A 17,684-nucleotide genomic window follows, 5' to 3' on the forward strand; every position below is an offset into this window, starting at 1 on the left:
GGAATGGAAATCCTTATGCGGTATTTGCTTCCCACATGAAATACAATTATTAACTTTGTCTGACATCGGTCTGAGGCAAGAAAAGTTTCCCCAACGGGGTACTTAGCTTTCAAGAAGACTTCGGTTGCAAAATTTTCGTAATTTCAGGAGCTGGCCGACTGGCACTTGCGAACTGCTTCTGCTTCGGGCACCGCGTGGCAAGAAAGACTGAAGAAAGTGGCGTCGGCTTGTTCTTTTATACCCCTGGCGCACTGACGACAACCGACGCCAGACCTAGACTTTGGAATTTGGCCGACCGAGGACCTGCCTGACGGCAGGAGAACCCATCTGTTATGACTGCAGCTGTATGCACGATGAACATCTACATAAGAAAAAAATGGGATCTGTGGCAACAATACATACAGGGCAGGAATGAGATTTAAAAGAAGGTGTGACCTTAAATGAGCTATGTAATGTTTGACTGAAAATGATTGGATATATTATAAGTGATGTGTCAGTATGGTTTATGATGTAAAATGCTTGCAACTAGGATTGTGTCAGTGTGGTTTGTTTTTATTTATATAAATATACAATTGTTTATGTCTTAGGTTTAATAAAGATGTTTCTTGTTTAAAAAAGGGATGAGGAATGCAATAATTTATGTAATGTTGCTTAGGTTATATGATATATATAGCAATATATGTGAAGCAGGATTCACTATGTAATTTCAAAATACTGAAATCCCTAATTTCAGTATTTCGAAATTACATAGCCGAACATACCAAACACCGAAACCCTACAACCGTGCAATTCAAAATCCTGATGGTACACTACAGATACAGCACACACAAACACATACACACAACCCCCCCCCAACTCAAATATAATATCCTACATTACAGATAAGCGGGGGGACAAGCCCCCCACACACCCCCTACTTATATATACCTACTTTGAGATCGCACAGGCACACAGGCAACTCACTCCCACACATTGTACACACCCTCGCGCACACACACATCACAGTCAAAACACACACTGACATATACTAAAGCCCCTAACCAACACACATATACATACATACATACCCAAACTCGCATCTTACCATTCACACACCACAACACCAGAAGCGCTAATTCAAAATCTCCGTACTTCGGGATTTTGAAATTTGCTCTTCTGGTTTACAGGTATTTCAAGATTTCACTATTATAATTTCGAAATCCTGAAATTCGTGACTTCAGTATTTCAAAATTATATAGGGAACCCATGAAGCATAATGTTTGCTAATTTTAACTTGTTAAACAATTTGCTACCTTTTATACAAATGTAAATATGCCTATGTCACAAGTGTGACTTATTTATTCTACCTATTTTCTAAATTTCAGCTGTACACAACAAATTATTCATTACCTTTATTTTTAAATTGTTTTCTTGTTTCTTCTCTCCACTGTAACTGTTAATGTGCTGCATACCACTGTAAAAACATGTCTATTGTAATTTGTGTGTTTACTGATCACGTGTAAATATCTAAATGTATCTGCAATTACTTTTCTGTGTGGAGCTTTTCTCCCCAGACCTCTGCTGAAAAAGGGCCTGTTCAGCTCAGTCAGACACCCCATGGTTAACAAATGTAAAATAAAGTAAAAAAATAAGTGATAATTCAATAAAAGTTTTAAAAAAATACACTTAACAGTCAAGCCTTACTAGAGTAACTTGGTACAGTATCACTATATAAATGCAATGTACTCTTAGAGCTTAAATTCTCTCTACACAAAACAGCTACAGTTGAAAGGTTTAAAAATATTTAATAATAAATAATAAAAACACAACACAATACTTCTTACAACACAGTGCTAGTCAAGAGTTCAGAGATCACAGAGAAATACTTAAAATAATACCGTAGAAAAATTCTGACATCACAGAAAAACAAATGAGTCAAATCTTCCTATTTTCTAGCTATATCTAAGAGAAAATGCAGTTCTAAATAACTTAGATACAGAAACAGGCAGTGATGTTGGATGTTCAAGACAAAATGCTCAGAGCTCTCTGATTCTCTCTTTAAACTGATAACACAGAGCTGCTTCACATAACATCATTCTTCACACTTCTCTAGTGTTCCCAGGCTAACAAACTACATTTACATTCTTTACACCTGGTCAGAAACCAGAGCAATAAAGGGCATTTACACATGCAAATTCTAGCCATTAACTCTTGTCTTAAAACAATAGGCAGGATGCCTCCCTCGAGACATACTGGCTCTGAATTTTGACATCAAATACAGTCATAAAATGCTTGACTTAGCTTTCTTACAGCAGAGTGCACCGTTACATTTTTGCAGCTCAATATCCAATGCAGTCTTTTCACGTTTAAGAGAACAAGCCTGTGGCTTACATTAATATTTACAAATGACAAAATTATCTACAAAATTCTATCTGGCTAGGCTGGCAGCCTTCACCTATCTTCACCCCCCCCCCTTGTCGATTCTCTATACCCCTAATTACAGTCATTCTTATAGCCAAAATCTTTCTCCATCCCAGTGTAGGCTTAATTCTTAGAATACTTTGATACTTTTAGATAACATTCTGAATGGTTACTGTTAACCTACTTAAGGGTTTGCATCAAAGATCCCGGTCTCTTCTTATTTCTCAAGCTTCCTCCCTATTTCAGCATCTTCTCCTTCCACTTTGAATTATAGCTTTCTGGTTGTGCTACGTAACATTGTAGCTCTGAAATACCCCTTCAAATCACGTAATCCCAAAACACCTTGTTCTATACAGGAGTCAGCTTTTACTACTTGGCTCTTGCCCTCCTCCTCTCCCAGATAAAATCCTTCAACTCTTTACTAATTGCTATCCAAAACTTTTCTTCTGCTTGATAAAAATGTGCCTGGTATGTATCTTGCTATCCATATTCATAAAGCAGAGCTTCCAATTTCTCAGTTTTGGTATTATCTTTTCAGTCTCTTTCCACATATCCTTAGCTGCCATAACATGATCCTTTTTAATCTGAACTTTTAAGTACTTAATTTAAATATAGGTACTGCTGAACCAATTTGTGTGTGGATACATAATTTATAGCTATTACCTTTGTTTCATCTTCATTGATTTTGCATCCTGAAAAGACTTAAAACCATCTCAGAATGCTCTACAACACTGAAATGTCCTTTTCTGGTTTTATCAGGTATAAAATAATATCATCTGTAAATACAGCCAACTTTATTTACATTCTTGCATTTCTGATTCTCTTATTTTCTATGCCAATGGATCTAAATAGAACACAAACAACAAGGGAAAAAAAGGACACCCCTACCTGCTTCCTCTGCTCAAACAGAATGCATCAGAGAGGACCCCCCTCAATTTAATTTTCACCTCATATATCCTCCTAATCAACCTTACAATTCTATCAAGGAATGCAAATGTTTCCATTGTACTACTCGAAATACCAGCTTGCTCTGTTGAATGTTTTCTCTGCCTCAAAACCCATTAACAACAGTGATATATTCTTACATTCTGCTTCCATCTGGATCATCTTTGTTCTTTTAATATCGTCAAATGTTTGCCTCCTAACCACAGTAATCCATATCTATCAATTTTGGCATCACCTTTACCATTCTTTTAGCCATTATAGACACACACTTTATAATCATGGTTTAGAAATGAAATGGGCTTATATGAAGCTGGATCTAATGGGTCTTTTTTTTTTTTAAAATAATGGGTCTTTATCATCTTTAGGTATTACAGCCACCACTATTTCTTCCAGGATGTTAGTGCTTCTCCTCCATTTAAAATAATGCTGAACAAAACATTCCAGAACTTTATCGCTTTCTTCCCTCCTAGCAAAATACCATCAATTCCTGGTGACTTTCCTGTAGATTGGTTATACATCATCACTCTCCTCATATTCTGTTAGTAACTGAGCCTCATCTACCTCTAACCTTGGCATATTAAATTCTTCCACACACATTTTTATTTGTTCTTTTTATTTTATTCCACATTTCTCTGCTTTATTCAGATTTTCATATCATTTCCAAAACATTTGTACAGGAACTCTGGTTATTTTCCTTGTTAAAGGCTCCCTAGGCTTGGCAACAACACTTTCTACTTTCTGTCATGTAAGCCATTGTGCTATAGCAGTTGCTTAACATCAATCTTTCTAAAGTCATGCATATTATCAAGGTAGTCAATTATACTCTCTTTAGCACTTGGCAACTGTTCTGAGAGACTCCCGCAATTCTGCAACACTTTAACCTTTGTCAAACCCTCTAAATGATTCTTGTTCCTTCTTAACCATATAGCCTTTTCTTTTATTTTTTACCCTATTTTTAAACTCCACTTCAATTTTATCTTACTCCCTAGCTATATTTTCAAAAGAAATTTCTATTTTCCCTAATAAAAACAAAATAAGTTCCACTACCCATTCCTTCTCTTTTTAACAGATAGGTAGGGAGTGCCTGTATCTCATTTTTATTTCATTATCCTGCATTTTATTTTTAGTTATTGTTGGCACATGATATAAATAGTTATTGGATGTGTATCAAAACTTTCAATTAAATGCACATGTTCTTGTGAAATATAATTTCTGCCTAGCCTTGGGGAATAATACGTAAATTCTCTCTGAACTCCTAATATTGAATTCACATCTTATACACCACATACTTATATACATTTTTGCAAAAGTCTACCTTATTGTTTTATTTTTCCTTCTAGGCTCCCCAAGATACATCTTCACTGTTACAAATCAAATTCCAGTTCCCACATACAAGTAACACTCCCTGCTGAAAGCTGATCATTTCCCCCAGAATTTTCTTAAACTCTATTGTAGCAGTTTTAGGTGGAATACAAATACATACCAGCATAATCCTTCTCCCTTGCCAGTAGAACCTTAGTATTACAAATCTACCATCGTTATCTTTTTTTCCTCTTCTATCACTACTGGAACTCCCCTCCCAATTAATATAGGTACTTCCATTTTCCTTTATCCCAGACATTCCACTGAATAACTATCCTGAAATCCTTTCTTTATCAAAGTCATATGCTCAGTTCTTTTCAAATGCATCTCCTATAGCACAGCTACTTACACTCTGCATTTTAATACAAGTTCACTACTCATTTTTGTATACATCTGTGAGACAATTCACATTTAAAGATGGTATGGAAAGTGCTATCATTATGATAAGAAGTTATTGCTCCCATCTCTTATGTAGAACAGCTTTTTTAAATGTCTAGTTTCAGCTTATACGCATACACTAATGTTTGTCAGGTTGCTCTTTTATACAGTTGTTTCTTGTCATATCCATTTGAACCTATGTCACACCTTACAAGACCTTTTGTTTTAATGAAAACCCTCAAAAAAATCCTCCCAGAACCTATTAACTTAATATTAACATACAAAACTATGTACATCTTTAAATAATGAAATTTAACCCTCTTAATAGGATCAATTGTCCTAGGCTGACAACCATAATTCCCATATTTCTCTCTACTGTAGAGTAAGCTTGTGGTGCAAATCATAATGCAATCTTCTTCTTTGGGTTCACATGGAAAGAGTTTTATACAATACATTTTTTGGCTTGTGATGCTTTGTTGGCAGTGAAAAAATCTTGAACTATTTCATGGTACAACAAAATCCTTGGAAGTTGTGTGCCTGAGTAATAAAAAGTCTTCATTTAATTTAGGCCCATCTTAACTTAAAGTAATTTTTTTGTCTGCAGTAAGGCTTTAGCATCTTCAAATAATTCTTCCTGAATATGAAGCTCAGTCTTATGTTTACAACATTAAGCATTTAGCAAAAGTGTTCCTCACTTCATTTCCTGAAAATACAGCACACCAGCATATCTCACTACTGAAGTTGTAGAGTTTTACAAACGTCTGTTTTACTTCCATGAGATTTTCAAGTCTGGGGATTAGCATACCAGGATTTTGCTTTGTTGTAGTACTCCCCCAGGAAAAATATTCCAAGCAAAAGATACAGATATAAGCAGTGGTGAAATCAAGGTGAATGATGTAAATCTTCAAACTGGTATCAGCAGCTCCCATTAAGTGTTCGTCATACATTGACGACATGATGCTAAACTTGCCCTCATTACAAAAAAGTTCCTCATTCAATCTGCACAACAACAATTCTTTCCATTTTCCTTATCCATATTACTACATTTATAAGCCTAGACATTTTAAGATATTACCTATCACTCTTGCTCATACAGAAGGGAATAATTCTGCAAATTTATATTCAAGTATGAGAGCAGGCTTGCACACGGTTTAACATGCTAAAACTGTTTTAATTTATCAGCAGAAATGTTACAGTCACTATTTATGACTCCATCTTCCCCAGGAATGTTGTCATCATTTTTAGCTTAGCAGAAGTTAACATTTTATTGTATGCAATTTGGTATAAGCTTCAATTACCATAGAGACAGACAATGTTTTCAGTTTTTTCATATCAGTATTGGTTAACAGCCTAAAGTGAAGTGTGTCAAAATGGTCTGTGAATCAGCTATTATCATACAGACACAATTGGATTTTACAACTCTTACTTCCCTTACAAAATGTGATTAATATATTTATAAAACCTATTATGATCCCAAGCTTAGCAGACCACAAGTTCTTCCATCATTCTCTTGTCTTTCCCTGGCAGTCTTAGTTTCTTTCTTTAGACTTTAAACTTCCTTGTTGCCCAAGTATTTCTATTAGGTAAATGAGACAGTCTCTCTCAACTTTTGAATTACTTTCTGACACTCGTGGAGATAGTGTTACTATTTACTTAATTGTTTAAGTGCATGTCTTCAGGTAACAGATTTATCAAAAGCTTGTTCGGCGCCCTTTCACAACATGTCAGTGCCCTGTTTATTACGGGAAAGCTGGCCTTCAACTGTTCAACCTAGTTCTGACCATATACAAATTTCAGCTTTTCTTAAACTACACTTGTACTACTTTTATAGCTTGCGTTGCAGGTTGGTACATCCCTTAGCTAACAGTAGTATAATAACTTCAGCCAACAACAGCACTGCAAATACAGCTTGAATCGCATGTTAATGGGATTATAAAAATCAGTTTAATACGTTAACCCCCTCTTGGGAAGGTCTGCACAATTTGATTCCAATAAACACAGCAGTATGCCAGAAATTCTTTCCATGACCCTCATCTTTCAACTGTACAGATTTTCGCAGAATGTCCAGATTTTTGCCTCTTATTTTGGTCTGTTTTTTCATAAAATCGTGTTTCTTTGGCAATCATCAGAAATTCATTGAGGAGTGAAGTCAGAAAATAATGACAGATATTTGAGAATTAAACTAGCTACCTTCAGAAAATTCATGCCAATATAAAACCTGTTACTCTATCAACTTTCTAAGTTTTTAAGAACAATATTTAAAAATTGTCCCTAGTTTTGAGCCTTTGTCCCCTCATTATGGCTTTGCCCAGATTTTTTTCTCTAAGGGGTTGAGAGGTATGGCTATAGCCCAATTTGTTACATTAAAACTCACTTCCTGAAAACCTGTGTTCTGATTTAATAACACAAAAACCTCAGCACAGAAATAAATAGGACATGCTGGAGGGACAGATTCATATCCTAGAGGCTCCCCTCACTCTGGAACAAAATCCCAATCCATGTTAGGCAGAGCCCCTCAATGACCCTCTTCAAGAGAAATCTTGACGAGTGGATGGGAGATCGTAGGTTTACCCCTGGGATCTCTTCTGTGTCCCTACTAGACAGAGGCAAAGTAAACTAACCTTAAAAGGGCTATCTTCTGTGACCTACTATACAGAGGCACAGTCAACTAATCTAAAAGGGTGGCGAAAGCCAAACACATTCTGGCTAGGCTTAGAAATGCCCTAGGGCAGATAGCCTAGTATCAACCTATGAAAAGAAAAGTAGGTCATATGGAATACTGCAACCAAATCAAAATAATTACAGCAGTTTTAAATGTCAGCATGAAAAATTTACTCCTTTCTCTTCCCATCTATTAACTTAGTCACATTTATAACAATGATATTACTATGTGACGGAGACCTCAATACCAAAAAAAAAAAAAAAAAAAAAAAAGATTCCTCTAATATATATTCTATAAATATTTTAAAATGTCTGGGGTCAAAATGCTTGCTGTTAGTCTTGGATGTACACCATCTTTATAAGGAAATGATTGTTACCAAAAGAGGATAAAGTGTTGCCTACAAAGGAATTTGTTTTTTGTTTGAAGTGTCCAAAGTGAAGAAGCCAAAAACCAAGTAGACACAAACGCAAATAGGAACCTCAAACAACAGGTGTAAGTAATCACAGCTGAAAAAAAAAGCTCCAAACACTGACAAATAAAACTCGGGCTTTTAATGCATTTAAAATCTCTAAAAGTAGTTAAAAACAGGACAAAATCTGATGAAGTTTCTCATGTATGGAAGACAAAAAGCACTATCTTTTGAACTGGCATTCTGAAACATTCTGAACAGGTTATTTTGACCTATTTTTTAATGTCTTTTAGCGATTGTAAATACATTAAAAGCCTGAATTTTGTGTGTTGGCATTTGGAACTTTTTCAGCTGTGCTTACACCTGTTATTGGAGGTTCCTGTTTGCCTTTGTGTCTACTTTTGTTTGCAGTGCAAAGACTTTTTTTTGTTAAATATCTATTAACTTAAAGACCGCCAATTAATGGATTTGACCGCCACGGCATCACAACATTTTAAAATGAAAAGGAACACCACTCTTCCACTTCGTACTTTTCTATCCTGACAATTATACTTACTCTTTCTAAGATCAAGCTTGCCCTGGGTGCATTATTTGTGCCAGCATATGCCAAAGTTCAGTCATTTGTAAAATTTTATTTAAACCTCAGGATTTACTTATAAAGCTTACTCTTTTCAAAGCAAGTCACAAGCCTTAAAAAATAGTTCTGGTCTTTAATATGTATTTCAGGAAACAATGTGCTGTAAGAGATGTAGACATGCTACTGTCACTTGAGTTCTGAAAGACAGTAAAAATAAGCAAATTAACAAGGTATGCAGGAAGGTTCCATAGTTATTTATCTACATTTGATGTGCCTTAACCCTTTTTATATTAAAATAATCCACCTTCTAAATTGCATACTTTGGGGACTGGCATAATGGTTAAGGTTCTTACCTTACAGACATAAGGTACACTCTGTTTGAATCTCACCTTTGAAGAAAATTGGCAAGGCTCAAAATGACACACAAAGGCAGACAACCTAGTACTTGCCTATGGATCCTACTCACCTATATTTTTTTTTAATGATATTTTACTTCTCATGTTAAAAGACCTAAACAGAAAATATGTCACACAAGAGATCCTGAGCTATACACAGGGGAAACTAACAAAACAAGTGGTATGTGAATAGGAACAACTTAATACAAAGTACACTAAACATGTTTTCAGCATGATGGAACAGAGTCTCATTGGTTTACATATTCCTGCTGGGGACATGGACAAGCCAGAGAGAGTTTAATAACTGGGAACCTATCACGTTATAAATAGAAAATCATTTCTTAACATACTCCTTTCTTTTGAGAACTGGGGAGGCCCTTTGTCCTTTATACTCCTCAGCGGAGACATACTCTGAGTTGGTACATAACTTACTTTTCTGACTCTTGCAATTCATGCAACACTCATGACAAAAAAATGCCAAGTCTTTCTTTGGTTTAAGTGTAGGACTGGATCGGGATTTTTTTCTGTTAAAGTTACAGTGGCTAATAAAGCTGGGTTGAAAATCTTGAACACTGCAGGAAGGAATGGCACACTTTGTATGACAGATCTCAAGCTCATGGTTGTTTCATGCCACTTTATTTCTTATCTAACAAAATCAGCTAAATTGTGATCTGGACTGCATAATGAAATTTGGTTAATTCATTACCCAAGAGACAACATTTATTTTCCTTGGAGGTTTGTAAATATGATGACAACTTTAGATACCCAACACAAAATTAAAAGTGGCTGTGCCTTTTATAAGCATTCATGTCAAAGTAAACTTTATTGTCATTCAGAAATCACACAAGTGCAAAAACTGAACGAAATTCCGTATCTCCACACTCAATGTGCAAACAACATATAGACTATTTTCACAGACATTTACAAATGTAACACCTAGCTATTACATCACAGACATGCAGGTAGACAGACTAATATTGCACATAATTAGAAACACATTTTAACACTTTTTGAACTGAACACTTACTTGCATGAGACTTTAGTATTGCACAGGTACTTGGTTAAGACATTGCATTGATCCTTGCACAGAAAGAGACATCGAGTATCGCACTGTGAACATTAGATTATTGCACTATGGTTAATTTATGAATTTTCATGTATTGAACTGAAAGAAGAGATACTGTACTTCATTGTTACTGCCCTAGATGGCCTATAAGTTACACTCATGGTGAATATTGCACTAAGTATTAGGTGAGACTGGTAAACCAAGTTCTTGCACAAATTGAGACAGTTTCTACTGACCCAGTTGGACATCTTGTAGTGTAGTGGTAATTAGAGTTCAGCAGCATGATGACACTAGGGAAGAAGCTGTTCCTGAATCTCACAGTTCTGCAACGTATGTTTTAGATGCATTTTCTGGATGATAGATGCAGGAACAGTCTGTAAGCAGGGTGGGTGCAGTCTTTAATTATTCCTCTGGACCTGCTGAGACATCTGGATAAGTACAAGTCATGGATAGGTGGTAAGGTGGTCTTAATGATCCTCTCGGCTGTCTTCACCACTATATGGAAGGATTTGCGCTCAGAGATAAAGCAGCTTCCATACCATACTACGAGGTTGTTCATCAGGATGCTTTCTACTGTACCTCTGTAGAAGGCAGTGAGAACTGCCGATGGGAGATTCGCTATCCTCAGCTTTCTTAAAAAGTGCAGCCTCTGGTGTGCTTTCTTGACTATGGCATTTGTATTTGTGTTCCAAGACAAGTCCTCATCGATGTGCACTCCCAGAAACTTCATGCTTCTCACTCTTTCAATTGTTTCCCATTGATGGTGAGGGGAGAATGTACCTTGCGATTTTTCCTGTAGTCCACAATTATCTCTTTTGTCTTGTTCACATTTAGTGAATTTATGTTTAGTAATTAATGTCAATGTTACTATCATTAAAAAAGATAGCATTTTATGCAATGGACAGCTGAGTGACACAAGGTTAGTGTTATAGCCTTACTGCATTACGTTCTCTAGTTCAATTCCTAGCTGGAGTGCCTTCTTTGTAGAGAATGCAAATCCTCCCTTTGTCCCTGTGGGTTTCACGGAGGTCTCCAGTTTCCTCCTATATTCGAAAAGTGCTAGTAGGTAAAAGGGCAGTCATCCTAAACTGCCTGTAGTATGTGTGTGTGTGTGTGTGTGTGTGTGTGTGTGTGTGTGTGTGTGTGTGTGTGTGTGTGTGTGTGTCTCGTGAAGGGATTGGCATTACATCAAGGATTAGCTCGCTGCTGTATGCCTGCTGCTTACAAGGATTAACCATCACTCCCCTCAACAGTGAATAGAAGTAAAGAAAGTGAAGGTAAATAAATAAAATAATAAATGTTCTGATATCTGTGGAATAAGCATTCTTCATTGGATTTTACCAAAGTCAGTGAGACCCTGTCTGCCCACTGACCACACAGCTAGCCACAGAGCAGAGTCCAGCAGAAGCTACTACAGACTAGCTTGTCATACATACACAGTGATGCAAAATGGCAATCACTCTCTTATTTCTACACTGCAAGATGCCCTACAGGTATTCTTTCACAGCATCCCCAGTCTCTATCCACAAGAACACAAACACAGCGTCCCCAGTCTCTAGCCACAAGAGCACAAAAGCACAGCCCCCCAGTCTCTATCCACAAGAACACAAAACACAGCGTTCCCAGTCTCTAGCCACAAGAACACAAAACACAGCGTTCCCAGTCTCTAGCCACAAGAACACAAAACATAGCATCCCCAGTCTCTAGCCACAAGAACACAAAACACAGCGTCCCCAGTCTCTAGCCACAAGAACACAAAACATAGCGTCCCCAGTCTCTAGCCACAAGAACACAAAACACAGCATCCCCAGTCTCTAGCCACAAGAGCACAAAACATAGCGTCCCCAGTCTCTAGCCACAAGAACACAAAACACAGCATCCCCAGTCTCTATCCACAAGAAAACAAAACACAGCGTCCCCAGTCTCTAGCCACAAGAACACAAAACATAGCGTCCCCAGTCTCTAGCCACAAGAACACAAAACACAGCATCCCCACAGTCTCTAGCTACAAGAACACAAAACACAGTGTCCCCAGTCTCTAGCCACAAGAACACAAACACAGCATCCCCAGTCTCTAGCCACATAGCACACTCAACATGAATGCTAACTAAATACTTTACTTATCTATAGGTAGTAGAATTTGATGGTAAGTACACAGACTTGGAATCCCAAATAACATGGCATAAATCCGATCATCACCATACATGCCATTCTACAGGTCTAAAATAACTACAGTAAAATTATAACTGTGGAATGCCAGCATGCTAAATGTATTACATTGACAATCTCCCTCCCATCTCATTCTTTGTTCCTTTGCTAGTCTCATGTTTTAGTGCATTTAATTGGAGAGATAATTAACAGAAAATGTTAAATATGCAACTGCTGACATTTGTTAAAAAACATGCATCATAACTTCTTGGAAATGAGAATGACATAAATATGGCCCTCTGCATGTTATTTTTAAACAATGGAAGCAGCTGTCATCGGGTGCAAAACACATTTTTATTCAGAAGATCCGTTGTTGTGAGGATCAGACACATTGAAGAATGATTCATTTGCAAACTTAATATTTACCTTGTCTGCTCCTGCTGCAGCAAGTTGGGATCTGGTACAAAAAATCTCACTCGAAAATGAAGAGAACATGGAAATCCTCCTTTAATATAAAAAAAGACATTAAATTTCATCTTTTTAACGGTACACATATTTCACCAAAAACAAAAACTATGCACAGTATTGGGCCATGGAGATAACTCCATAAAAACGTTTATCATATCCGACAATCTTTTTTTTTTATTATTATTATTAGAATCATCCACTTCTCAATTGAGACAAAAATATAACACACACACAACTTAACAGTGATTTAATGGTCCCAATTCCTCCAACTCCACTGCAAAAGACATCTATCATTATACTCATACTTTGCATGAAAAAGATAATTCACAAAGCTGCAACCCTTCCTCTCTTGAAAAAACTCCATTAGTTTTAGTTTCCTCGCTGTCCAATACAGCAGATTCCTTTCTAAAGAAGCCAGGAAGCTGTATCCATACGCATAGTAATACACAAAAACACAGGTCCATTTTAACTACCATTCTTTATTTTTCGTATAATGAAGGTATTTTATAAACCACACTGAATTATAACTGTAATTTTTTTTTCTTTCTGAACACAAGGAGCAGTAATGTCACACACACAGAAAAAGTTGACTACCACTGACAGCTTGGGCAACCTTGTTACCTCCTATCTTATTATCCACACAGCGACACTAAATAGTCGTCTTGCAATTGCACAAACACAAAATCATTTCAAACGATTACTCCTCTTAGACCCCAGGCTAAGAAGTGTTAATCCTGAAAAGACCCTTACCTGGACTACTGACGAAGGCTTTCTCAAAGGACAGAAAAGAAACGTGGAACTGTCTGTCAAACTATATTATGTTTAAATCAAATTTCAAACATAAAAGCTTTAAAGATAAAGTACAATCTAAAGCAGCTATGAACATAGCATCGCTGGATACCTTTATTTTTGTATGGGTATCTCCTGTAAACGAGGTGCCACTTTGCTCTTTAAATAACTGTGAATCATCAACAATATGTATAATTTTTGCTCAGAGATTTCACATTAAGGTATTATTCAGTTTTCTCTCTTCTCTTTTAACAGTGTGACTTCTGGAAGGGATACAGTTTGAGGGACTATCAACTAGTCCAGTTTTACCTACATAACAGTAGTAGTAGCAGTAATAGTGATGGCTTTCTGTGGTGACCCAGAAAAGTATGTCACATCATGACACGGTTGCCTGTGATATCTTCTTAAGTATTTCTGATGAAATGCATTAAATTTCAAATTCTGCTGCTTGGTTTTGTGCCTCAAACATACGAGAAAAAAAAAAAAAGAAAGTGTATTGTCACACTGAGTGCACTGCATAAACAATGAGTTAATTGCTCTGATGCATCCTGCACTGATCATTTCATATTTATTTGGGCCGTGTTTTGAATAAAAAGCTTTAACTTTTTACTCAAACCTCAGCCCAAATAAAGTTACAATTTCCATCAGTGACATCCACCAAGGTCTCTTCCAAACACTTTAATGGGCACTTTTCTGCGTCTGTGCAATATGCGTCCATTAAAGTCTATGGATGCATTTAACATTTTCGAGTTGATATCACTGAGGTTAAAGATCATTTTTAACTTTCAGTGGCATTTACTCAGGGAAAATTAATTTAATGAGTGCTGGAATTTACTAAATCTTACAGGAAAAAATTCAACAGGATGAAAATGCTAATCATGACTTTATGTACCACATGGGATGATGATAAAAGGTAGGTCACAGAGTGCAACAATACACTTTCATGGCCAACAGCAAAATTTCAGCACTAAACCACAACCTAAGGCTGACTGAGCAGTGGCATACACTATTCATGCTTCTGTTACTGACTTCCAATTTTTATCCAAGTCTTCTTCTTAGATAAAGACACTAAACTATGAATGAGTGCTGATTATACCTGGGTTTCTGAACCTGAAACAAATGTGAATAATAGATGTTACCTCAGGCTCAACACACCACCCCAGACGTTGGTGCCAAGATAAGGAGGGCGTAACATACAGTGTATGCGAGTATGCTTTCTTTATGTAATCAGTAAAAATGGAGTACAAGGTATGTGAAAAGGCATGGGTATGTAGCCTGGAGTAAAGATATGAAGTGAACAGTGTGTCTATGTACATAATATTTGCATGCAGAGTTCATGTCAGAAGTGGGGAAGCAAACTTGTTTAGTCCATTAATAAAATATTTTTGTGTTTTGGCTTTGGTCTTGCTGGCTGGTCTGCTACATTCAGTTCTGTCAGACATACCACACATACAGGCCAACAGTAAGAATAAACACACAGACATTCAGCATAAATATTCTCATTTTACTTCTTCAATTGTTTGTATCAGGTGAATGACCCTACTACCAACCAATGTCTGCCTATCCTTTCAGCATTTATGAAGATGCATGGAAGCCTCTGAAAACCAGAAAGGAGCTTGTCATGCGTGCTTATATTACAAAGCAAGAAAAACATCAAGCTATTTATTCAATTCTCTTTTAGAAAGTAAGTGAAAGAAACTTGCAGTACGAAAAAAAATTCCACAAAAGCAATGAAAACCAAATGGAACTCTACCACATATAAGAAATGTGTTTTTTTACACCAGAAATCAAGGGTTTTGGAGATAAGAAATGCCTCTGTCAATGACTTAAAGGAATGAGACTTGGTCAAAACAGTATTAAGAGATGGAATATTACGTGAAATCACAAATGATCTGCATAGACGCAGAACGCTGTAACAAGTGGAGTCCTCATTTGAAAAACTCACAGAAGTAGCTGTGCAATTGAAGTCTCTCATGTGCAGTTTAGAAACATTTAACAGAAAATCTTGACATACTTATAACTGGGGCTGTGCATGCAAATAAATGGCTTGTTGCTTAACATACAAAATATGTTGTTTATCGATTATGTATGGGGAAGAAGTGGAGGCAGTTGCAGATTTTGTTTTATGGTCTCAAAGATATCTGAAGATGACAACTGTAGCCATGAAATTAACACATTTGTTTCCTAGAAAGGATGTCATGGCAATCTGGACAAGATTTTAAAAGGGCAATCACATTGTCAACAAAGGTCTATATAGTGAAAGACATGGCTTTCCCAGTAACAACATACATCTGTGACAGCTGCACTATAAGTGAGGCTGTGTGCTTGAAAATCAATGCTTTTTTGAACTGTGCTGTCTGAGAAAACATTTGTGAATTCCACTGGCTGCAAGAAGATCAAATCTGTCTAAGCTGTTCAACTTTGTTTTACTCTACTGGCCACCCAGCCGTTTTGCAAAGGATTGGGCATGACTAGAGTGATTGACATGCTTAATGGCTGTGATGGAGTATGTAAATGTGGCATGACTGACATGCCATGCAGATTTTCCCATGGCATCATGCATACATTGCTTTCCATTACTCATAAATATTCAGTGCAGTGTGGGATTCGGGCACCCATAGTACCCAAAGTATAACTTTGCAGTCTCTGACAGTAAAATATAAATGCTAATCTGAAACCTTGGAGAGGGCTCCACAAGTGCTTTAATGGCTTTGGGCCTAGCCACACCTTACCAATGATTCTGTACAGTATGCTACACTGTCAGAATCCAGAGTAAGGAAGTCAGTATAGTATCCACAATTTCCATTTGTTTAACCTAACCGTAAACCACCTACAGTTAACTTATGTAGTTGCAGTTATTTTTAAATTCAAAAGTTTTAAGCAAGTTACTCAAAATCTATAATGTGGTAGTGGATGCAGACAATTACGGTTATATTTCATTGGGGGATTAGGTTAGTGGGTGGGACTGGGGATAGGGCCAAGGTGCACAAAATATACAAGTCACCTTGGCTCTCATACTTCCTTGCTACAGCTCCAACTCAAACAAGTACCCAAGTCAAATCCACTGTAAATTCTTTCCCATACTTTGTAATCTACCAGTACTGATAGGCCACAGTAAGCATATTTACTGTTGTAGCAACCAGAAGAATCAATTTACAAATTATAATGTCTTTAAACCAAACTCTTTAAATTACTACTTAGCAAAGATTACTTGTTATTATTTTTTTCATGTAGATCAACTCTTAGTGAAGCCATCTAGTAGGTTAACACAGTAAAACAAAACTTATGTGAGGATCTTTCTAACTGATGTTTCTTGGGTCCAACCAGAATGTGGTAGCATTTAAGTTTTGCGAGGATTAGAGCACATATTTTGAGGAGGAATCTTGGATATTCTTGTAAAGCATGTGCATTTCAAAGGTATGCCTGAGGTTTCTGCACTGCACTGCATACACCGAATCATGAAATCTAATCGAAGAATTTTGCTTGCTGCAGAGTTCAGTCAGTTGTTCAGTGTGCAGTTTTTCTTTTCTGAGATTCTACTGCTATGTGTCAACCTGTCAAACACATTTTAAGAAGCCTTGCACTCCTCACAGGCAAAAGCAAATTTGTAACAGCCACACATCCAAGAAAAAAAAAACGAAACCACCACTGGGCAACAGTTCCAAAGAATTTATTCACCAGACCTTAGCGCCTCGGCTATCACAGCCTTCAAGAAGTAAATTACATATAAAAAGCAATCCCCTTAAATACACATACCAACAAAACAATCAAACAATTAAGCAAACTAAGAATAATTAAATAATTCCAATTAATTTCAAGATTCAATCCATACTGAACAAGAGTATTATATTTTAAAATAAAAACTGATTCCTTAAATAACAATTTTTGTTTTATTAAAGTGTTATCTCCTAATTTAATAAAAGCCTTCTCTAAAATGGTTGCTTGTAAAAATGTTGGATCACTATTATGACACTCTTTAAATGACTGGCTACAGAACTTTCAATTTTTTGTTTCTTTATATCACGTACATGTTCTGTAGTTGTATTCAAAAAGCTCTCCTCCTTACAAGAATATTAAGTTACAAG

The 17,684-nt window shown here is 36.6% G+C and overlaps 1 protein-coding gene across 1 annotated transcript in view; it reads right to left on the reverse strand.

The window, feature by feature from the left end:
• Positions 1-17,684, reverse strand: part of PTPN3 (protein tyrosine phosphatase non-receptor type 3) — a 2,272,168-nt gene that overhangs the window by 1,590,699 nt on the left and 663,785 nt on the right. The window contains exon 6 of the mRNA XM_044065075.1: positions 12,769-12,847. Coding sequence (XP_043921010.1) covers positions 12,769-12,847 — 79 coding nt within the window. The remainder of the gene's footprint in view (positions 1-12,768; positions 12,848-17,684) is intronic.

Source organism: Protopterus annectens, chromosome 3.part0 (assembly GCF_019279795.1).
Source record: "Protopterus annectens isolate FY-2018-M chromosome 3.part0, PAN1.0, whole genome shotgun sequence".
Taxonomy (NCBI): Eukaryota; Metazoa; Chordata; order Ceratodontiformes; family Protopteridae; genus Protopterus; species Protopterus annectens.